The following is a 24,291-nucleotide window of genomic DNA, read 5'->3' as shown; positions in this document are numbered from 1 at the left end:
ATGCCTGATTTAGGGGTTTCTTCCTGCTGGTTTGTACAGTTTACTTTCAAGTAGTCCCCAGTGCAATTATGAAACATGACTCTCCTTCACAGTGCTGCTATTCCTCACAGCCTCAGCTCTGTCATGTTCAAGGTCATTGTTTAGATCTGACTGTTCCTGTCTGTTCAGGAGATTCCTCAGTCAATACCAGGCTGGTCCATGCTTTAGCTGTGGTGCTGTGTACTTTATAAGGAATATTTATACAACTTTCAGAAAGACATGCACAAAAATCATCTTCCATGAGCATTTCCACAACCACTGCACACAATCCCCTGAGGCTGTCTGAATGTTGACCTCATGCTCTGGCCTATTTCTAGGCAAAATCACCTTAAAGTTTCTTCTCACCTTGGACTACAGCAGCACAACTATACTACAGCATTGTGTCTTTCCCATATTCATAGGAAAGAGTGTTTTCCCATAGTTAGAGTTGTGGCCTTGGCTATGATCACTCTTCATATACCTTCACCCAAAAATTGGTCAGGTTCTTCCCCAGAGGGTGCTGGCACTGCCCAGGCTCCCCAGGGAATGGGCACAGCCCCGAGGCTGCCAGAGCTCCAGGAGTGTTTGGACAGTGCTGCCAGGGATGCACAGGGTGGAATTGTTGGGGTGTTTGTGCAGGGCAGGGGTTGGACTTGATGGTCCTTGTGGGTCCTTCCAGCACAGCAGATTCTGCTATTTCCTTTTCCCTTCAGATGTCTGTCCTCTCCCTTCCTTTGGTGATGATGCCTGTGTTTGTACTCCATTTTTAAAATTAGTTAGACAAGAGAATTCATATGCAGGAAAATGATGTATCAGAAATAGGATGAAACCCTGAGCTGAATATTTGAGAGGAAAATACATACACCCTTTTTATCTGTGTTGAAAATCTTCACCTACAGAACACGATGCTGGTAAAACAAATGTCAGCAGTGCTGCAACATTCCAACCCGCAGCAGACAAAAATGGGAAACAAATCTGGGAGTTCAAGCCAGAGCTGCAGAGATGCTCAGGGGTGATGCAAGCCCACGGCACATTCCCTGAGTGCAGAGGAGGAGAAGCCCTCTTGGGAGAGCAGAATTCTAATACAACTTGAAGAATGAGAGTAGCTGGTATTTTTGGAACAAATTATCCCAAAACTATCTCCTGAAAGTCCTAGCTGTCATTTTTCATACTAGGTTTACCATGTACCTCACTGAATTCCTTCCCATCCTGCTGAGCTCTTTCATCTGCAGCCAAACCTCCTCTATCTCCCAGTACAGGCACATCCCAGGGAGCACAGTGGTGTCTCCAGCTACATAGGGCTCAGCTGGGGCAGAAAACACAAATTGGGCCCACACAGCACCAGGACATTCTCAGCACTGTGACTTTCCCCCAGGGCCTCTCTGCCTACATCTGCTAAATGAATCACAACCAGGAACCCCGCAGCACACAACCCTGTGATCACTGAGCAGGGGGAAGGTCTCTGGCACCATCTTGTCCTTGGCCAACCAGGGCTCCTCTGGGTAGCACTGGGCACTCTGGGTAGCACTGGGCACTCCTAGGGACCATTCCCAACAGGCACCTTGGACCCTGATCTGGAGGCTGGGAGGATTCAGTCACACTTCCTCCCCAGCTGGCCTCAGGGCTGGCAGCAGGTTAAGATGGCACTGTGGTCCTGAGCCTTTGAGGATGGGCTCTCACAGCCCCTGCTGTGAGCCCCTCCTGTGCTGGGCCAAGTGATGCAAGAACATGGGGTGGCACAGCTACCTGTGAACTACAACCCAGCTGGAGGAGCAGAACAGGGAGAGGCAGGCAGCAGGCTTCGTGTTTTCCTTTGAACCTGTCACAGAACCACTGAGACTGGAAAAGATCTCTGAGGTTGAGTCCAACCATTCCCCCTCCACTGCCATGTTTACCACAAAACCATGTCCCCAGGTGCCACATCCACACATATTTTGAACATTTCCAGGAATGCTGATTCTACCATTGGCCTTGGCAGTCTGTGCCAGGGCCTGAGCAACCCTTCAGGGAAGAAATTTTCCCCAGTGTCCAACCTGAACCTCCTCTGGCACAACTTGATGCTGTTCCCTCTCCTCCTGTTCCTGTTCCCTGGGAGCAGAGCCTGACCCCCACCTGGCTGCCCCTCCTGTCAGGAGTTGTGCAGAGCCACAAGGTTCCCCCTGAGCCTCCTTTCCTTCAGGCTGAGCCCCCCAGCCCATCACTGAGCCCACTTTCCTCACTTTTCTTTGAGAAGCAGAGACCCTCCATAATTGCTTCATGCCACTCCTGACACTTCTGATACCTGCGGGCACCTCCTGCTACACAATTCAGCTGTTTGCTCCTCAAGTAAACAAATCTTCCCAATCCTCCCTTTCTGGGTTTCCCACTGCAGGAGCAGAATGTGCTGTTTGTCTGTGGAGCCATGCGCTGGTCCAGGGAATCACTGAAATCTGTAATTTTATACAGTACCTAAATCAACTGTAAAACTGCATTTATTCTCATGACACTTCTCTAGAGAAATGGAACAAAATAATCTGGCAGTTGTTTCCAAGAGTTAGGCTACAAAGTCATTATATGTCCAGAAAATAATGTTTCTAGGTATAAAGCAGTTCTGTAAAATATCCAGAAAAAAAGGAGAACCTTGGAATGGTTTGGGCTGGAAAGGACCTTAAAGCTCATCTTGTTCCAAGCCCTGACATGGTCAGGGTCACCTTCCACCAGACTGACCTTCCTCCAGCCTGACCTTGAACACCTCCAGGGATGAGGCAGCCACAGCTTCTCTGGGCAACCTATACAGGAAACTCAGTTTAAACATAAAAAAAACATTTACCATTGAACTACCCTCATGGGTTCTAGAGAACAGAGTCAGAATTCGATTTCCCACTGCTTTTATATCACTGGACTGGCCCACAAAACTGAAATCCACAGTGCCACAGTCCTGCACCTGCCCTTTGCAACAGTGTTTATATTGTGGGCAAAGATGAATGATCCTGTGATTGGCATCACCTCGGGGTGTCCTATACTGGTGCTTCCTTCAGCCCAAACCAGCAGCCATCCTTTGTGTCCCCCTTGTCCCTACCTCTGCTTTGCTCCTGAACAGGAACCTCCCCCCTTACACTTGTCTCCCACTACATCCAGAGCAGACCAAGAGCTGGAATCTGCAAAGGATGAGCCATGACCAGCCCCAACAGCCAGGAACAGCTCTGGTTTAACACTCAGGGCTGCACAGCCAGAGAAAGGGTTACACCCAGGGGGCCATTGCGCCAGGGAACCAGTCACTGCTCTCTCCACATGGGATCTTGCAGTAAAATGTCCCTATCCTATCCTATCCTATCCTATCCTATCCTATCCTATCCTATCCTATCCTATCCCATCCCATCCCATCCCATCCCATCCCATCCCATCCCATCCCATCCCAGAACACTGGGAAAGGAGCTCACTGGAAAGAAAAGGCTGAGCCTTGTTAAGCCTCCTGCTCTCACCTCTTTATTCACTGCACCCATCCCATTCTGTGCAAACAAATTCTACTTGTTCTGGAGAGAAACTGCTCATTTTGGTGCATAATGAGTGAATTTGGAATTGGCAGTACAGTCACTTGTCCCAGGGGATGGGACCAAAAGCCAATCTTTGAAAGTGACCATAGAACCCAGAAAATCAGTGTTGTTAAGTCTGGAAAATATCACAAGTTTTCTCACCTATTCTGTGTTCTGGGTGGTGTTTGTGGTTTTTCCTGACAAGGATTTTCTGCTTTGGTTATTGAGATACTTAGAGAGCAGAAGAAGGACTGGACTCCAGCTCAGGGGTCCATGGCACTGGTTGGTTGGTTGTTTTTTGTGTTTAACTGGTCTTTTCAACCTAAAAGATGTAGTAACTCAGCTCCACTCTTACCCCCTGCATTGCTTACTAACAGTCATGTTCTCATGACACTGGGGAACCTGAGCAGGTAATTTTGACCAAGTATGTCTTTGTACAGTGAGAGAACTAAAACTGGCTCCAAAATACAGATTTGTGTTCCTGGGGTACAGTCATGGGCAGCTGAGGAGCTGCTGGATTGCAGAAATTAATGTGCTATACAGCAAGTATAGCCAAGGAACTGTGTGTATAGAAGAGCAAAGGAACTGTCTGTATATAGATGTATAAACACATAGATATGAATTCCTTTAGCACTAACAAGGCCAACACTTATTACCTTTACAATAAATTATTAAAACATTACTTGTACTCTAGTCTGCAATTTGTACTTCTGGGCATTTGATTTAGCTTATTTAATGGAACTTTGTATCTCACGATTTAATAATTCAAATTATTAATATTATTATTATTACTACTGTTACTTCTATACAACAACTATACATTATATATAAACCCTACTGTAAATAAATGACTTTTAAATCAACCTCAAGCTTCACCAGGGTCAAATAGAGCTTGCAGGGTTTATTTAGCACTGCAGAAGCAGTCAGGGTTATGCTGGGCTGCAGGACTGGAGCAAAGCAACATGGTCAGGCAGTAGCTGTTCTGTAAATGGGATGTGCAGGCTGTGCTGGAGTTTTCCATAAATGGAATCTGAACTGGAGGAGGGAACACTTCCATCTGCAGAGCCCAGGCCAGGATTCCCAGGAGCAGATCTGCCAGGGTGCCAAGCAGATAGGGAGTAGAAGGAAAGGGTCTTCCTCTCCTCCAGACACACACAGCAGCTGAGAGTCTATAACTGCACCTATAGCATCATTCTTCTCCCACTTTTTATTCCCATCTCAAAATTTATCACAAAAAAGCTGGAAGCACTACGCATTAGGCATATCTGGATTAGCACTGAGCAGCACATGCAGATCATTTACTGGGGGCTGAGAATAGCACATTTTAAATACAAAATGTCAGAGTCTTTTTCTTTTTCCTTTCTTATAAATAGAGGCAATAAAGAGAAGGGTAAAGACAGTCAAAAAGCAGCATTCTCAGCAGGGAAACATCATTTTAGGACCCGCAAGTGCCCTATTTTGCATGCAGGAGAAACATCTTCCAGCAGTTCTGTGGAGCAAAGTTGAGTTTTTGGAAGAAAAGGTGTCTTAGACACTCAAATCCAGCAGGTACAGCAGGATGAGAAGCTGGGCTGTTGACCGACCCCTCTGGGGACATCCCTAACTTCAGAGGGGGAGAACTGGATCTAAAGCAAAGGCTGCAGAGAGGGAAATGGTTTCACTGTCTTGAGTTCATCATCATTTGAAGATAAAGCTCAGGACAAGCCCAATAAACCAATCTACATCTGCACTTGTACAGCAAAGGCACAGGGAACCTGAGGCAGGGCCTGGAGGGGGCAGACAAACCCACAGTTCGAGAGTATCAAAGGCAGAAATGCTTCTGAGAGAGCCCACAGATGTTCACATTCCCCCTCTGGATGTGTCATTAAACTGTATTTCATAGAATCCCAGAATATCCTGAGTCAGAAGTGACCCACAGGGACCATCCAGCCCAACCCCTGCCCTGCCCAGACACCCCAACAATCCCACCCTGGGCATCCCTGGCAGTGCTGCCCAAACACTCCTGGAGCTCTGGCAGCCTCGGGGCTGTGCCCATTCCCTGGGGAGCCTGGGCAGTGCCAGCACCCTCTGGGGGAAGAACCTTTCCTGAGATCCAGCCTGACCCTGCCCTGGCCCAGGCTGATGGTGAGAGGTTACATAAATGGGTGGCCACAGTGGCAATAACCAGAAACAACAAACCAGCACCACAAAGGGCTCCTGTTGAAGGGGACAGATGTGTCAGCTTTGCAAAATATAAATGTCTCTAACACCACAGACAGGATTCTGTTCAGACTGTCAATGTAGCCATGGGCACAACCCCTGAGGCAACCCCAGCACTGCCCATTGTCATGTCAATCCTGGCCAGGTCTGTCCACCAGAGATTGGTCTGGTGGCTATGGAGAGGTTGCTTCATGTCCACCCAAAACCTGGTTCTTTCCTGAACTCAGTACCATGCTTTGTTCAAAAAAAGCATCACAATAAAATCAGAGAATCACAGGATCAAGGATTGTTGGAAAAACCAATGAGCCCAACTGTTCCCCCACCACTGCCATGTTCACCACTAAACCATGTCCCAAGTGCTACATCCACATGGTTTTTGAACACTCCCAGGGATGCTGACTCCATCACTGCCCTGGGCAGTCTGACCACCCCTTCAAGGAAGAAATTTTTCCTAATAACCAACCTGAACTTCCCCTGTCTCAGCTTGAGGCCATTCCCTCTTATCCTGTTCCCTGCGAGCAGAGCCCAACTCCCCCTGGCTGTCCCCTCCTGTCAGGAGTTGTGCAGAGCCAGAAGGTTCCCCTGGGCCTCCTTTTCTCCAGGCTGAGCCCTTTCCCAGCTCACTCAGCTGCTCCTCATCAGAACTGTGCTCCAGACTCTTCTCCAGTTCTGTTGCCCTTCTCTGGACAGGCTTCAGCAAATCCAGGGAGATGCTTTGCTCTGGCCACTCACAAGTCCAGTCTGAGCACTGCTCATGCAAAAAATCAGCTGATTTCACCCAGTTCCAACCATTAAGGGATAAAGTAGTGCTGGAACATAATATTTTCCAGGGGAAGCTGTCTGGCAGTTGCACTCAGCAAGTGTTTCCTGACAGGTTCCCTCTACCCACCCAGGTTTCTTACAAGGAGGAACACAGCAATTTGCACAGCTATGAACAGGCCATGCCAGAGAAGCTGAGAAAGCAAACAGCAGTACAAGAACCAGATGGAAACAGCTATTTCAAGCTAAGGGACTTTCCAAAATATGACACAGAGAAATAAAAATCTCAGGGCCCTCACAATAGTCATGATGCATTCTGCTCTTTATCTACATTGATCGGATTCTCTGTACCCATGGCTGTAAAACCTGTCTGCCAGCTCAGCTGTGGAAGTGAGTGGCTGACACACAACAATGTCCCAGTGCCACTGGCCAGGCAAATCTGTAACTTCAGCACACTCTCATCTAGCTGTGCTTCAGCCCATTTCTGACCATCCCTCAGCAGCAGCACGCTGTGGTGCAGAGGGTCATGTCCACTGCCAAGGATGAAATCTAAGATCAAGGAAAAGTCAACCTATGTGGTAAAACAGCCACTCAAACCTACCCAGCGCTGGTACCTGGTAGGTACCTACTACAGAATCACAAATGGCCTGGGAAGGGACCTTTGAAGGGACCTTAAAGCTCATCCTGTTCCATCCCCTGCCATGGCAGGGTCACCTCCCACTATTCCACAAGCCCCATCCAACCTGGCCTTGGACACTTCAGGGATCCAGGGGCAGCCACAGCTGCTCTGGGCACCCTGTGCCAGGGCCTGCCCACCCTCACAGGGCAGCATTTCTTCCAAATACCTGATCTAAACCTCTCCTCTGACAGTGGGAAGCTGTTTCACCTTGTCCTGTCATTACATGCTCTTGTAAAAAGTCTTTCTCCATCTTTCTTACAGGTTACCCATAATGAGAAATGAGGTGTAAATTAACCAGAGCAAGTGGGAAATTCCTGCCAGAAGGAGTTTTGCACCTTAAGGATTCAACATCTTGACACACCAAACAATGGAACAGCTTATGCCACATAATGTTACTTTTCACGGGGGAAGTCCATGTCCAAGAGCAGAAAACTAACAATGACTTTCCAAACATGGGTTTTTTTCTGAAGAGAGGCATGTGGGAAGATATAAACTCTGAACAAAAAGTGACCTTTTAGAGACACAAGGGACAAACCACATCACCACTTATATCACAGCAACATACCATTTGTCCTACAGTGGTTGTTTCCAAATGATATATTATTGCCAGAGAATTTGACTCCAATTTTCCAAACAAATTTAGATTAATCCTAAGTTCTCTGGTAGCCATGAGGCAATACAGCTTCTGCTTTTTGTTCCTTCTGGACATGTCTGGAGATAAAAAATTTACTACATAAATGTGTGATGGCACCAGCCTGCACAGGATGGCAGGAGATGAGGACAATCAGCTTCTGGCTTTGCCAGAGGGAAGCATCCATAGAATGCTGGAATCAGAGATGGTTTGGGTTGGAAGGGACCTTAAAGCTCATCTCATCCCACCCCCTGCCATGGGCAATGACACCTTTCACTGACCAGGTTGTTCCAAGCCCCATTCAGCCTGGCCTTGGGCACTGCCAGGGATCCAGGGGCAGCCACAGCTGCTCTGGGCACCCTGTGCCAGGGCCTGCCCACCTCACAGCCAAGAATTCCTTCCCAATATCCCATCTAACCCTGCCTTCTGGCAGTGGGAAGCCATTTCCCTTGTCCTGTCATGCTATGCCTTGTCCCCAGTCCCTCTCCAGCTCTCCTGGAGCCCCTTTAGGCACTGGCAGGGGCTCTGAGCTCTCCCTGGAGCCTCTCCAGGTGAGCACCCCCAGCTCTCCCAGCCTGGTTCCAGAGCAGAGGGGCTCCAGCTCTGGAGCAGCTCCATGGCCTCCTCTGGACTCATTCCAGCAGTTCCACATCCTTCCTGTGCTGGGACCCCAGAACTGGATGCAGATTCTCACATGGGGGAGAAAAGCCAGAGAGCAGAGCCTGAGCATGGCACATCCCAATTCCGTGTGCTGCAGCCTCCTCCCACTGCCCCCAGTCCCCTTCTCCAGGGCAGACCCTGTGTCACCACGACACAGCCCACCCAGATATCTACTGCTCCAGGCAGGAATTTTAATTCAGCAGATGAGATTTTTTGGAGGATGACAGGAGATGTCAGGAGAGACATCCTCCCCCAGCCCACTGGATGACTGACACTGAGGTAGGATCATCAGCTCCCAGAGGGGCCCAGAACCTGCTCCAAGCAGTTCAGCAGTCACAGACTCCTTTCCATAGTTTTGAACATGTCACAAGGAGACAGATTTTGACAGTTTCCCACAAAAAGTGGTGGGATGCTCTGTTACATGTATAAACACAACCATACACTGTTAACCTTTAAAAAGTCAAAAATTACAGACATGAAACAATAGTGAGATTTATTCTGTCTCCGGGATATGGTCTAGGAGCCAATGTGCTCCTCAGGCTGGTGGTTCTGGGCTAACATTCACCCTGGAGTGAGCACTCCCATTTCCTGCAGTGGCTGTGCTGTGTCCACACAGCACTGGAGAGAAGCACACATGTGCCATGGATCCTTTGTCACCCTATCCATCACACTGCTCCCAGCTCCTTCTGGGAAGAAAGCAGGAGAATCCCAGGACCCTGTGCAACAGCTGCCATGGGTGCAAAGCAAAAGGAGCCTGGGGTGAGCTGGGATCATCTGAACTAACTGCACAGGCCTCCCAGCAATGCCAGCAGCAGCCAAGGGAGCTGTGGGTGGCTGCTGCAGGGCCAACCCCAGCCCCACGGCTGCAGGGGAATGACTTACCAACAACTGAGAAGGATCAGTCACCTCAGACTGCACCGCAAGTCTGACAGCAATCTTCTAACAAGATGCTACAGCATAAAGTTACCTTAAATAGTTATGAGTTTGTGACCTTGGGAATCACTCCTGGAGGACTGGCTGTTTTGCTTCATCTTCCCAGGAGTCACAGATTGGCTTTGAGCTGGTTTTGTGTTACCCATCCCCATCCTCATCACTGCTTCACATTACACCCTCCTAATTCAGCAACTTGGTGAGTTAGAAGAATTCACCTGAAGGCATTTAGCTGTAACCCTGTAGTCACATAACCCACTTGGGTCACTTGGCTTTAGGCACAAACAATGTTTTCCCAGAGCTGTAAACTGGTGCTCAGAGCCAGGCTGAGGAGTGAAGTGCTGCACCAGCACGGAGAGCAGCCACCCAGGCTGATGCCCCTTTCCACATACTGAGGTTAAGAAAAACCAACACAAGCACACCAGGCTGGAGACTCACAAGGCAAATCCTCTGTGCAGATATGAAGCATTTTTGTAGGATTATTTGCAGAATGAATTTTAATTTCTGTGCTGTCTGCCCCCTTCACCTCCCAGAGAACCCAGGGCACTCTGAACACACTGAGGACGTTCTTCACCACATTCAAGTCTATGGCAAAGCCTCAGCTCATGCTCCTTCCTGCAGCACTTTGCTGCTATTTCATATTGCTATACATATTAAAGATCTTTCCTTGCAGCATACACAGCCCATTAGAGCAATTTGTTTATAAACACGACTGAACAGAGCCAATCTCTCCCAGCCTTATGTTACACAGAATTAAATGCTCTCCAATTTAACTACATGATGCAAGTGACGCATAGTGCCATCTACGTGCCCTTGGACAGGAGCCAGATGGTTTCCTTCCCACATCACACCACATCTCTTCTAGAAATAAACATTCAAGGGTAAAACCAGGGGAAAATACTCATATCCTTAATCCCCAGAAGGGACCCCGGGCCAGCAGCAATGAAGCATAGGATGAGCACCACCACACAGCACTGTCTGGATTGAAAGGATTTCAGTTTCTTATCAGCTGGCCAGAAGTTCACCTATTTTGCTCCTTTTAGTGGTCAACTTTCCCTTGCATCCCAGCAAAACAGCTCAGCTCTTGCAGACATACCTTACCATATTAGGCAATGTGAGCCCTGAAAGTGGAGGACTCTGAGCCTTCCTTGGCTTCCAAACACAGTCCACAGGCACAGGGATGGCTGCATGACACTGGGAAAGGGGCAGCAATGACTGGGGACTCCCAGGGCTCCCACTACACCCAGTCTGGCTACAACAGGACATTCACAAAGCACTTAACAAAAGCTATTCCTGATCTTCTAGTTATTCATCACATCCATCTTTCACAGAAAGGCAAACAGCATGGTGACAAAAGCTGAACTGAAGCCTCTGTGGAAGGATAAAGTGGAACTAAAAGCAAAAATATAGGTGAAAAATAGGGCACACCAAAATCAGGACTCTCAGGTCATAGCTCTGAATCAGCAATAACATTGAGTTTGTATAACGAATTTTCCAGTTCATTGGTCCTCCCTTAGAACTTCTGGAATTAAGCTTGGAAATTGAGCCCTTCTAAGACAGAGATTTAATTTATATTGGTATCCAGTTGCATCTGGTGATTTCATGGTAACAGTACAAGTAGGTAGAACACTTATTTACAAACCAGAGTGAGCCTGGTTCATTCCATAAATCAAAGTGCAGGGAGACAGGAATGGAGCCTATTTAATCCACTTACTGCAATTGTAATTCACAATCAAACGTTTCAGTGCTATTCCTCCATAAAACTTAATTCCATTAGTGTGTCTGGGGTTTATACTGGGCTATACAGACTGTCCTGAAGGCAGTTCATGACAACAGACATTTTGTTTGATACTTTTACTGCTCAGAAATTGTTATTTTACGAACACAACACCCAGTGTCTTCCTCTGAAAGTTCTCCTTTGACAAACCCTCCTGTGGGTGAGGCACATCTGTAATGCTCTGGCAGAGAACTGCAATGACAAACAATCCTTTAAATGATCATAAACATTTTCTACTTGTTCTCTATGCTCTGTCATTTAAAATATACTTTTCTTCCAAATTTGTTTCTAATTGTTCCTGCTGTGCAATAGCGATGGCAGCAATTTCCCAGAGCAGCTGTGGCTGCCCCTGGATCCCTGGAAGTGTCCAAGGCCAGGTTGAACTGGGCTTGGAGCAACCTGGGCTAGTGGAAGGTGTCCCTGCCATGGCAGGGGGTGGGACTGGATGGGCTTTAGGGTTCCTTCCAACCCAAACCAGTCTGTAATAGATTCCATTATTTTAAGTCAGGGCCAAGTCAAAGCCAGCAGAGTCAGGGACAAAGAAAACCTGCTCTGAAATGGAACACTGGAACATTCTCTTTAGTTTTCATCATCATCCTCCTGCTGCAGTCCAGACGAGCCCATTGATCCCTACCCACACTGGCTCTGCTGCATTTGGCCTCAACAAGACTGGAATTCCCTCTGGTATTCTGCAGTCAGTGGCTTGAGGGAACAGGGAAGGTTTCCCAGCTCCAGCCTCCCCCCAGCTCAGTCTGGGTACAACATGAGCTTTTGACTCTCCCAATTTTTATTTTCTGAGAAACAGAGACAAGACTGTGGCCAAGCTTCTCCCCACCTCTGTTTTGAGCTCAGGTCTCCCCAGACCACACAAAAACTCCTTCCTCTGCAGCTCCTTCCCACTGGAACCACGGAAAAACTTCTCCTAAAGCTGCTTCCCAGAGGCTTTTTCCAGCTGAAGTCCTTGTACCCTTGAACATTTATTCCACAATAAAACTTTGTTTGCTCTTCCAACTTTCCACAGTGCATCCAGGCAGTCTGTGTCCCAAGGAGGGAGCTGGGGTGGGAGCAGAACACATGGAGGACACTGACACATCCCACTACGAGACCTCTTAGCTGCCGAAACCTCAGCCAAAGTGTCTGGGCTGGTTTCCCACTCTGGTGCTCATGAGCTCAGCCAAAATAATTCATCCACTTCTGAGAATTAGAACAACATGTATTTGCTCTTTTTTTTTTCTTCCCAAAACTGCCTTTACCTTTTCTGTGCTAGTCTCCTGCACTGCAGAGCTTGGAGGAAGGATTTCAAGCCAAAGTTCTTTTTTTGGCTTCCATGAAAACCATCCTGATACCAGCCAAGATATAAACACTGGAGGAAAAATGTAATAGTTCCCACAAAATCAGATTCTTTGGGGTTCTGCTACTAAAATGGGACACTCCAGATTGTTCAAGTTCACAACCTGGTGACATTTGGCACCTGCCATTCTAGAACTATAGTTACTGAAGAATTAATGATTATTAACTGTACTTTCTTATTGGCATTAGAACTGAAAACAGAGAGCTGTTCCATGATTCCTGCCAAAGTGATGGCCAGTTAGGACAGAAATCTCTGATTTGGATCTCAAATAAACCAGGGAAGACTGACCAAGTGACATGATGCTGGAGGTATGCATTCAAGAAAATAAACTGGGAACTGGATAAAAACAAGAGGACTGGCAAAATGGGAAAACCAGCTCTAGCAGAGTGGGAGGAGAGTCTAACCCAGGTCTAAGGTACGTTGGGTACATAAGAAACCATGGTACTGGTGCCCTGAAGCACCTGCACAAAGGGGATGATGGAACTGAAAGGAAGTTGCTCTACTTTTAGATGGATCCCACAAGAAAATCACATGAAGTGTTAGACAAAAGGAATCCTTGCTGTTAATTTGGGGAAAACCAGCATTATTAATTGTAAGAGACTGGGTGCCCTTGGATTTTTGGGCAGCTGGGTTCTCCCAAAGTGCAGCTTGTCCATTTACATGAGCAGTGAGGACTGTGCTCAATAAAATCCTCAGCAATTTTAGAACTAGACTCCAGGAAGCCTCCAAACCTGCAGCCTCAGCTACTCTTTTGTCTTAATTTAGGTAATCTGGGACAACTTCCCAGAAGAACAAGACATTCCCAGCAAGTCCCAAACATGCCTGCTGGAAACAAGGTGTCCCTATTATGATTATTACTTTTACACATTACAAAACTCCCCTCCTTCAGTCTTACTGTGAGGCAGCAGAAATGTCAAAACAATTTTAATGACGATAAATGGCCGAATCTTTGCTGCAGGGCTCAGTGAAGATTTCAGGAAGCTCTGCACTGTGATGAGCAGAAACTCCTGTGGGAAGAGCTGGCCTCCTTGAAGCAGGTGATGCTTCTGTGAGCAGGAATATCTCACATTTCAAGTGGAGTAAAGTGCAAAGTAAGCACTGGGAAAGCAAGGGCTGGCATGGAAAGATAAGCACATGCTAAACACCATCCCAGCACCACGTGAGGCTCTGGCCCCAGCAAGGCTCACTGTGACTTTGCCGCATTCTGACTGAATATTGCAAGAATGAAAACAAAAACACAGTCTGAAGAGTGTTACTGCCAATTTTCAGCAAAGAACCAGTTAATTCAAATGAAATGATGCTTCAAGCACTCTACTGCATTGCAAAGTATAGGGAAAGGCTCTCCCAGGTTCAACGTTTCCCAGCAAAAATGGAACATCCCACAAGCAGGCTGACCCCTATGCAACCTTACATTGGCTACTTCTCCCAGGTCTTCCACACTGCACTTTAGTAGCTTGGAAATGTATTTAGCTTTGACATCGTCAGAGTCAGTCATGTTGTCAGGCTCAAATGTGTTTCAGACCAAGACAAACAAAACCAAAGGAAACCAAGGCAATTTGGAAAGACTCAGTAATTATTATAAAATGAAAGAAAGGGCCTCAAAGGATGAGACTATTGCAAGAACAGGGGAACACTGAACAACCTCTGACGTGCTGCTTGCAAAGACATTTTCCTGCAAGAAAACAAATCTGCGAGACAGGAGAGCAGATTCCAGAAATACAAAACATCCTGTCCAAAACAGCAGTGATTCCAAGATCCAAGGTCACACCTTCCCCAGGACACTTGGGATCCCACTGCCCCAGCACTGCAGCCCCACTGCTGCATTCCCTCCGGGCTCCACAACTCCTGTGCAGCTCTCCAGAAGCCAACACTGAACTCAGGCCACTCTGCAGATACACCTCATCTTTCACAAATCAGTAAGGAAATTGCTGCTTGGAGCTACCTGCCTGTTCATACTCCTGAGCAGAGCCTGAACTCTCTTACAGATAAGAGTAAAAGGCACAGAACATCTGCCACCAACACCCAAGAGTGACACATCAGTGATTCAGATGCATGGTCTCACTTACCCGAGTTTCCTTCACTTCCTCGTTTCCATCAACTTCATCTTCATCCTAGGAGGAAAGGCAAGCAATAAAACTAGGCAGCTCTGGAAACAACAAAACTTTATCCCAAGAAGGTAATGTATTGTTTATAGAATCACAGAATCATTAAGGTTGGAAAAGACCTCCAAGACCAACAAGTCCAACCTTTGAACACACCATGTCAACTCCACCACAGCACAAAGTGCCACGTCTATGTGTGTTTTGTACCCTACCAGGAATGGTGACTCCACCACTGCTCTGGGCAGCTTGTGCCAGTCCCTAACACCCTTTCAGAGAAAAAATTATTTGATGCTAATGTCAGGAAAACTTCTGTCAAAAGAAATGCCTGTCCAAATGCTAATTATCAGATCCGGTTTGGTGTCCTAATGGCCATTTAGAAGATCTTGATATTGAGGACAGAATCACTCTCTTGAGATGGCTCCTGCCATTCCAATGCCTCTGAGGAGTTGGCAGGAAGTCCCTAACACACTGAGGGAAAAAAACTTGTAAAAACTGCACATGTGAAGCACTGTCATAATATCGACTTTCAAAAGTATCTCCAGTTCAGTTAGACTCCAGGTGGAAAACTCATCATCCCAGGTATCCTGCACTTGCATAGCCTCTCTAAGTCACTGCCCTTTGTAACTGCTCCAGGATTTCACAGAGCAAATGTGAGCTACCATGGCATCCCAGCTGACTCTGGACTCAACTCATTAACCATAATTTCATAATTCTTATTCTCTCCTGGAAAAGGAGATCTATTTTCCTAGCTGAGGCTCTAACCAAAGTTTGGAGGGTTGGATTTCTTCCCTCACACTGAAGAAATTCTCTGAAACCAGGACTAAGAGAAATGACCATGACACAGACAGCTCTTCTGCACTTATGCTGTGAGTGTTCCCTGATGCTGGGAGGGGACCCAGACACGAGTTTTCTTCCTGCTGTCTTTCTTTCAGAGGGCCTAAAAAGCAGACAAATTTGGGCTTGAAGGAATTTGAAAATACTTCAGGTGGCTTGTGACCTCCTTCCAAAGGAATCAGACTTTGAATCTCTCCTCTCCCATGTGGTCCTTTCCCAGTCCTGCAGGGTTCCATGATATGGCTCAGGAACAGGCTGCCCAGAGCCTGCTGCTCGGTCTGACAGAGGCCAAACAGGGATGTGAGACCTTTGGATAGGCCAGTCTAAAAGAGAGCTGGAGAGGGAAGAACTAAGGGGAAATCAATGGACTGGGAAGAAAATCATGAAGTTTGGAATGGGAAAAAAATTCACCCTGGAGTTTCTCTTTCTAAGGAACTCACATCTTGTGTGGAGAAGATGATGCCGGTGCCTCTCCGTCTCTCTTTTGGCCGTCGCCGCTCTCGGATTGACTGTTTGTTCAGGGATCTGTCGTCTGAATCCTGATCTTCACACTCTGGCCAAGCAAAGAAAGACTGCTTTGGTTTCAGTGATTTACATCTGTGCTTTTGCTAAGATTCCGGGGTTCTTTTCAAGCTGATCAAGGTCATCTTGCCTTGTGTTATATTACAAAGGAGTTATTAAACCAAATGAAATGGAATCTCAGTGTCCTACTACAGCTGGATACTCACACTCCTTCCCTCATCAGAGCCAGGAAAGTTACCCCAGCTGCCAGCTCTCCCCAAGTCATCCTGACTAACTTCTGTTCTGAGGACAACCTGTACTAGCGGAACCTCTTTCCCCAGCTCTAATAGCTAAATGCTCTATGATCACTGTCTCATTTATTTATCCAAAATGAAAAAATATCCTTTTATCCCTCTGTTACAAGCAATAGGAATTTGTTTAACTTCATTTAAACAAGTAACATTTGTTTTGTGACATGGCAGCTTCCCTCACAGTAACAAGTAAACGTGTTCTCTCCATCTGTACACACTGGAAGTTCTAAACCACAAGAAAACCCCTGAACTTTGTCTGTTCTTCACTCTCCTGGTACATACCATTTTTCTCCATCTCTGTGCCTGCCGCTCTGAAATCTGCTGGATTCATGGAGTCCAGCCCTAGATATTTATTTGTTCGAGTCAGGTATGAGCTTGTATAGAGCAGAGGTGCTGCTGTGGAAGGAGACACAGGCGTCGTGGGTTTGTCGGGCTGTGCTGGGCCCCTCAGTCGCCGATAGACGGTCTAGAAACAAAGAGCCATGACAGAAAAATAGTACAATGAAAAGGAAGTACCAGATTTTGGATTTCAAGGAATGCAGTCATTTTTCAGAGTGCAATGTTTTCTTCACTGCTGCTGGAAGTGATCACCTGCACTTGCCAGATCAGGTCCATTCTATCAGATAAGGATGGATGTTAAAGTCATTGCACAGCTACAGTGTAAAAGTACCCTCCACAGCTGGGAGATCTGGAATCAATCCCTTTGTTCCTACAGCTCATGGTAGGAGACACAAATTATCTAATAGAAATATATGATTTAGAGCGAAAAAAACAGAGGGTAGTGGCAGGGGCAGAAAACTGGCCTCTCCAGCTTTCCATTACACATTGAACATCTGTGGAAAAACGTGAACACAAAGCCTCTGCCTAGACTGCACAGCAGGATGGATCCAGGCCACATTTCTATCATTAGCCTTCTCATTACACTTTCTGGGATTTACACCGTTTTATTTTCTGGCAAGAGATGGAAAGGTGAAATTCCCAGAGGAGAGCAAAGGCAGAGCTAAGCTCCAGCCCCTCCACGTGCACCTCCCTCACACTGAACTGCTGCTCCTCAGCCAGCAGTGCCTCTTTCCAGCTAGTGTGTCCCCCTCAGAATAAAAAGATAACCGCCAAGGAATATCTCCTGATGTCAGCTCTCCTAAAGGGTTTTGGCAGCTCTCAGGCAAGGGGTGCTGAGGCACAAGGATCACCTCGTCGTCCGTGCTCCGTGCCCAGCGTGCAGCTCTGTCACCGCTGTCCTCGGCTCTGTCACCCTGCGGCTCCTGCGCCTGGCGCTCCGCGCGCGACCGGCTGAACGTGCGCTCGGCCTCCTGCAGGTCTGTCAGGGTCACTCCCTGCAGGGAAACAGCAGCCTTCCATTCATGCACAGAATCACTGAACCCCACACTGGTTTGGCTTGGAAGGGACCTTAAAGCTCATCTCATCTCACCCCCCCACAAGGGCAGAAACACCTTCCACTAGCCCAGGTTGCTCCAAGCCCCACTCAGTCTGGCCTTCAACACTTCAGGGATCCAGGGACAGCCACAGCTTCTCTGGGCACCCTGTGCCAGGGCCTGCCCACCCTCACAGCCAAGAATTCCTTCCCAATATCCCATCTAACCCTGCCCTCTGGCAATGGGAAGCTATTCCCCCTTGTCCCGTCCTTTCAGGTCCTTGCTCAAAGTCCCTCTCTATCTCTCTTGGAGCCCCTTTAGGCACTGGAAGGGACTCTACAGTCTCCTTGGAGACTTCTCCAGCCTGGAATTACATTTTCAGTCTTCCAGGTTAGTTTAAAATGACACAGACTCACATCTGGTCAGGCTCACGTTTCATCCCCATGGTAAGAGAAAGGGAAGAATTCTGTTGCCGTTACTGTATTTCTCAGCCTACTGACATAATCACTGACTCAAAGCAACCCAAATATATGTGATCACACTACAAACTAAGAGGCAGGTACATTGCGGAAAGCAAAGCTTGGAAATCTAACTCATGTATGTCTGTGGGAGGGTTTTGTAATAACTGCTTGAAGGAAATTTTGCCAGAACCCTTCTAAAACAGTGTGAGTGCAGACAAGTCCCTTGTCCTAAGAAATAACATAACAGAAAAGAAAATCCTGCCTCTTTACAGAATAATGGAATGGTTTGGATTAGAAGGAACCTTAAAGCTTATCCCATTCCACCCACTGCCACGGGCAGGGACTCCCCCCACTATCCCAGATTGCTCCAAGCCCTGTCCAGCCTGGCCTTGGACACTTCAGGGATGGGGCAGTCACAGCTTTTCTGGGCAACCAATTAACCAGCTCTCTATATCTTCACATGAATGTGAACATTTCCATTCTGTACCTGGGTAGACCTGCGAGTCTGCCGTGCCTGTCTGGATCGTGCCTTCCTCAGTGATTCTGCTTCCTCATCCCGCACCGGAGTCAGATATGACCTGGAAAAAAAGAAGGTGCAGAAGAGGTTAAAGTAAAAGCAGATGATCTGCCTTCCTGTCTCTGTAGACTCCCGAGTTATTATTCTCTTTCTCACGGACAAAAATTAATTTTGGCTCCATCTGCTATTGCTGTTTCTTTAGGACAACTTCCCCATGAGCACACAATACACACATGTTCACAGCACCTTCTCTCCCCAGAGTCTCTCAATAAACCCTTTAGTGTTGGACATGTTCTGTTTAAAAGGTGCATCTATTCTCTAGATTATTTGCTCCATTCCAAATCATTGCATCATTAGGAAAAGAACTCCACTCATAAACGCCCTCTCACTCAGACAAAAATCTCAGAACAGAAATCCTGTGCTGGTGCATTCCTCAGACCCTCTTTCCTGTCATTACAGTCACGATCATATTCCTGCAATCTGCTGCCTTCATCAATATGAAACCCATCACGCCGAGAGCCACTGAACTGCAGGCAGCACACAGACACGCCTTGGAAAGAGCCATGGAAATAAAGAAATGACCTTCACACTCTGTGTAAACCAAGATCCTTAACACTGAAAAACCCACAGTTAAACACAGACTTGTGCATGACTAGATTTCATCAAAGCTGGAAGAATTCAAAAGAATTATTCACATAAGAATACATAAACTGCAGCCTCTGCCCTGGCATTCACTGGGAGGAACTGGTGAGGAATTGAGCAGTGCTTTGAGTCAAGGAGTGCACAGCAGTAAATGATTTCCATGCTGGAGGAGAGGCTTCAGTCTTATGAACAGTTAATTAAACTTTACTCCTCAGCCTGGTTAATATGGAATGATTATTCACACTGTCTCACTGTGCAGGGATGAGGGTGCTGGAATGCTCTTTGCAGGTCTAGCACTGCCAGGTTAACACTGTACCAAAGGTCTGCGTGTGTTCAAAGGGCAGTGAGCTAAGTGAGGGATGAAGGTGAATACACTTCCTTTGCCCTTGGACTCTTTTCCCTGTTTTAGTCCACCACCTTCATGGGAAAGGTAATGGGCTGAAGAGGATTTGCATCTGATCCAGTATGTTAAGACATTTATTAGAAAGCTCACTAAACTGCTGCACTGTGACAAAATCACAGAGAATCTGGAAATTTGGATCATTCTACAATAATGTGCCATGGTGGGTTTTATCCACCCTCAGGACTGTGTTCAGTGCTGGTTCAGCTGTGCAGCAAAAGCAGCCTGGCTTCCAGAGAGGAATCCCCTTTACAGGGTTTCTTGGTTTGTGGGAGGTACAGACAGTCACCTCCCAGCTCCTCAGGTGTTGTGGGACTCATGTGAGAGCCTTCTCACCTGAAACTGGTGCAAGGATTGACCTGATAGATAATGCACTGAACATCCCCGATCTCCAAAGGCCAAGGAAAGTGCAAAGGATCGAGTCTGTGCCAGGGATGCTGCACTGGAGCCTCCTGGAGGGGCAGGCACTGATCTCTGCTCTCTGTGACCAGGCACAGGACCTGAAGGAATGGCATGAAGCTGTGTCAGGGGAGGGTCAGGCTGGGAATTGTGAAAAAGGTGCTGGCACTGCCCAGGCTCCCCAGGGAACTGGCACGGCCCCGAGGCTGCCAGAGCTCCAGGAGTGTTTGGATGATGCTCTCAGGGACAGAGTGGGGTTGTTGGGGTGTCTGTGTACAGCCAGGGGTTGGACTCAATGATCCCTGAGATCCTTTCCCACTCAGGAGATTCTGTGATTCTTTGAACTGTGCCCTGGGAGCTGCCTGCAATGGAGATGAGAGGGCTTGCAGAGCTGCACTCCCAGGGTGTGATTTATCACCTTCACAAGGAGCCTCCAGCACAAGCCATGTGCATGCACTGCAGAGGAGCTCATTTCTTCCCATTGATTATCCAGACACAGGAGCTGTGATGGATATGCCAACACGGGAAGCGCCTACACTCCAGAGGGATGACTGTCTCTCAAGGACCTGCTGTTTCATGAACAAAAAAAGCTGCTGTTTGATGAGTGAAAGCTGTGCAACTCCTAATTTTGCAGAGCAGGAGCTCTCCTGTTCTCTCTGCTGCAGTGTGTGCACTGTCCAGGTAATGGCACATTAAGGAAACAATAAGCATTTTCTGCAGCTTTTGACACAAGCAGAATCACTGCTGTTTGCCCAGCAGTCACAAGCAATAAGCCACCTACAGGAAGAAGGCATTTGTAAAATATACTGCAAATGCAGTTCAGAGCAGTAGTAAAATAATATAAATTCCTGAAATGTATAAACCAAGTAAATTTGTAGCTCAGTACAGCAGGCACTTTGCTGCAATGGCTTTGGATCAGTGGAATTTAAATCAGTGGAATTTACTCTGCAATGAAGACACAGGTATGTAGGAGCTACAGGTACAGAGAGGACAAAACAGGTTTGCAAATGAGTTTCAGGAACGGTTTGGCAAATCTGTGGGGACCGGGTCAGCCCCAGGCATGGGGAGGGGCTCTGCAGGAGAGGCAGCCCAGGCACTTGCAGAGGCTGCTGCATTTCCTTGGTGCAGTTCAGCCACAGCTTTGCTTTGGGTATGGCAAGAGAAAAACCATTTTGGGTCTTTTACACCATCATCCTCCCAGGCTTTTCCCCCTCTGCTCCCCCAGAATCTATATAAAAATACAGACATCTTAAGCATCATTAGCCATTCTGGGAGTCCAGCCTGTAAGAGGGACTTGATCTTCAGCTGAGCACATCCTGCAGGTCAGCACGGCTCAGCCTGGGCCACAGCCACAGTCATTTGCTAACTTTTGGGTTCTTTCCATTTACACAATTCATCACTTCCTGGAGCTCACCCAAAGCCATTTACAGCATGAGATAACTGAATTTTCTGAGGCAAGTCAGCAGAGCCACTGCACAGTGACAGAGCTGGTTTCTGCAAGGGAGCAGCCACAGCCTGCTCCAGGTGACAAAGGAGGGGCTCTGCTGTCAGTACCTGTAAGTGCACACAGCAGCCTGGCAGTGCTATCCTGCTTGGGACCCTGTGTGCTTTGCTTTTTAATTTTGGGGGAAGGCAGAGAAAAGACAGATTTTTCAATGTGTCACTTTGATAACAAACTGAATTTTGAGAGACCTGAGTGTGCTAAATGGGCAGGAAAAGTGAGAGAGAACAAATGCACAGGAAGGAGACAGCGAGTCAGATGCAGCTCAGGGCTGGGCTGGGCTGGGCTGGGCTGGATGGCACAGGCAGAGCAGCACGCTGCTCTCCAGAGCACAAACACTGCAGAGCACAGCAGGCTGCAGGGCACAAGCACCAAATGGGGTGTGAGGCAGCCTCTGAACAAGCCACAGAGGTTTTAATTATGTTTTAAAGGAACATGCTGCTGCCTCAAGTGCAGAGCCTCTGTCACCCTCTTAATTCAAGCAAATATCTCAGGGTCAAAGCAGATCTTCAAAGGAAAGGCCCTATGTGTTGTATTTCCTTGCAATAAGCTTTCTCTGAGAAATACTTGCAATAAGAGCAGCCATCACACCAAGCTCAAGGCATGTATAAAGCAGAACAGATTTTTACCAGAGTTTTGGCTGTAAGTTCAAGGAGAAGAATAGAAATTGTTCAAGATGTGTATGTGAGAGTCAGCAAAACAACTGCAGAGGTTTACAACTCCCATAGACAGAGAAAAGTGTGTCCTGCTGCCCTAGGAAAAAAAACTGACTGATGAACCTGGCTTCAACTTATTTCTGCCTATTTTCAAGAAAACACCTATTTTCATCTGTCCATTCTTTCATCAAGGACAGTGTAAAACTCAAATGGATCCCAACTACTCATCACCACATCAAGGCAAAAGGAGCTGCAATACAATACTAATAGAAGGGGAGATTCAACCCAGGAAATAGGAAGGCTGGGTATACAGGCTGGTAAACCAGGAATACATGAACAATCTGTATGTTAGAGAATGCTGGCCAGAAGGAAAGAAAATATTGTAAGGAGAACTCCCTCCCAAGTCAAGGGTGAATGATGCAGAAAAGAGAGGTACAATGCCCTGTTGGTTGGTGCATGGGTAACAAGAACAGAAGACTAATTTCTCCAAGAAACATACAGTCTTCTGATAATCCTTTTATGACAGTGGTCTCCATCCTGCCATCCTGAACTCCTTCAGGCACTCAGAGCTTTAAGTGTTTCTGGCAAATACCATTCACCACCATGGAGTCCTTTGGCAGAGCATCACCAAGTCCCAGAGGGAACAGCAAGAATGTGCAAAACTTGGAGTTTTACATCACCTACATGTGGCAGAGCAGCTGTGGCTGCCCCATCCCTGGAAGTGTTCAAGGCCAGGTTGGACGGGGCTTGGAGTCACCTGGTCTAGTGGAAGGTGTCCCTGCCCATGGCAGGGGATGGAATTAGATAAGCTGTAAATTCCCTTCCAACTCAAACCTTTATAGCATTCTACGAACACTTGGCAACAAATCTGGAAGCTAAATATCCACCAAGTTCTACAGCTGCTCTCTTTGAATTTCTTCAAGGAATTTTGTTCTGCTGAACATCAGAACTGAAAATTGAGATACACCCCCAACACAGGCTGCATTGGGCCATGACAGGTTCCCTCCATCCCTGTCAGGTCCTTCTCCAATAAATCCAGGTCCTGCAGCCAGCACAGTAAGAACATGAACTGCACACAGCAACTGGTTCACTATCACAGTTTGCCCCAGTCTCTGGAAATGAGACTCTGCTGGTTGTGAACTGGATGGAGCTGGGCTTGACGGGGCTCTTCTGGAGGAAACCTCTCCCTAGGCCCTCTCCAAATCCTCTCACCTCTTTCTAGCTTAGAAATGACTCTGAACTACTAGACTGGAACTAACAGTGGCAGTTTTCTTGGAAGCCAGGACAGACTTTTGGCTCTTCCAAATGCAGGTAACACGGGTCAGGAGAGCCAGGCACAGGTTTGGCTCCCTGTGCACAAGGAGGTGTGTTCACCACATGGAAAGCTATGTGGCTACTCAGACTTAACATGTTTGAAATTTCTCTTCTTAAGAAGAGTACAGTATCCCTATTCCAAACACTGGAGTGATTTAAACTGTCTTTGTCACACACAGATCTATTTCTCAGGCATACACACACATATATATGTTTATATACACATGTATGTATATTAAAAACTCACATGCACTGTGAAAAAAGGAAGATTAAAAAAAAAGTCAGCAAAAGTCTCAAGTACAGATACTGTTCTCCTGGAAACAACTGGAAAAGTACAGCATCCCAGCAATGCATTCCTCCCCACTGGAGAGCTGCCATTAGGCAAATAACTATCTGTAAACTGGAGGAGGGAGGAGAAGCAAGTGCAAGTTCTGCAGGCAACAATGCTGACAGCAGTTCCCAAAATACAATTCCTTAAGTTAGAAAATGAACTATGTCCCCAGCAGCAAGTCAATCATTGGCAGCTACATGGAAACAGTCAGAAAAAGAAACTTTCCTGCTCTCTTATCCAAGCAACAGGTTTTGGTTCTTTGCTGAATTTATCCCTGTGCTGACATGTTCTGCCCATCAGCCCTCTGCAACTGGAAATAGTCATTAAAGAAACTGCCAGAAGCTGGATGTGCTCTGAGAGACCCTTCCAGGCAGGAGAGAAGGACAACACATCAGACTGTGAGTGCTGGAGCTCGGAATGAGGGGGGAGACAG

General features: G+C 47.2%; 1 protein-coding gene across 1 annotated transcript in view; it reads right to left on the bottom strand.

Annotated features, from left to right (window-relative positions):
• The window catches only part of PPP1R12B (protein phosphatase 1 regulatory subunit 12B), a 133,916-nt gene that overhangs the window by 35,814 nt on the left and 73,811 nt on the right, over positions 1 to 24,291 (bottom strand). The window contains exons 15-19 of the mRNA XM_030965587.1: positions 18,586 to 18,676; positions 17,455 to 17,598; positions 16,547 to 16,730; positions 15,893 to 16,005; positions 14,583 to 14,627 (exon numbers count right to left, since the gene is read on the bottom strand). Coding sequence (XP_030821447.1) covers positions 14,583 to 14,627; positions 15,893 to 16,005; positions 16,547 to 16,730; positions 17,455 to 17,598; positions 18,586 to 18,676 — 577 coding nt within the window. The remainder of the gene's footprint in view (positions 1 to 14,582; positions 14,628 to 15,892; positions 16,006 to 16,546; positions 16,731 to 17,454; positions 17,599 to 18,585; positions 18,677 to 24,291) is intronic.

This window comes from Camarhynchus parvulus, chromosome 26 (assembly GCF_901933205.1).
Source record: "Camarhynchus parvulus chromosome 26, STF_HiC, whole genome shotgun sequence".
In the NCBI taxonomy this organism is placed as follows: domain Eukaryota; kingdom Metazoa; phylum Chordata; class Aves; order Passeriformes; family Thraupidae; genus Camarhynchus; species Camarhynchus parvulus.
Note: the sequence above shows the minus strand (reverse complement) of the source record. Positions and strands in the feature narration are given on the sequence as shown.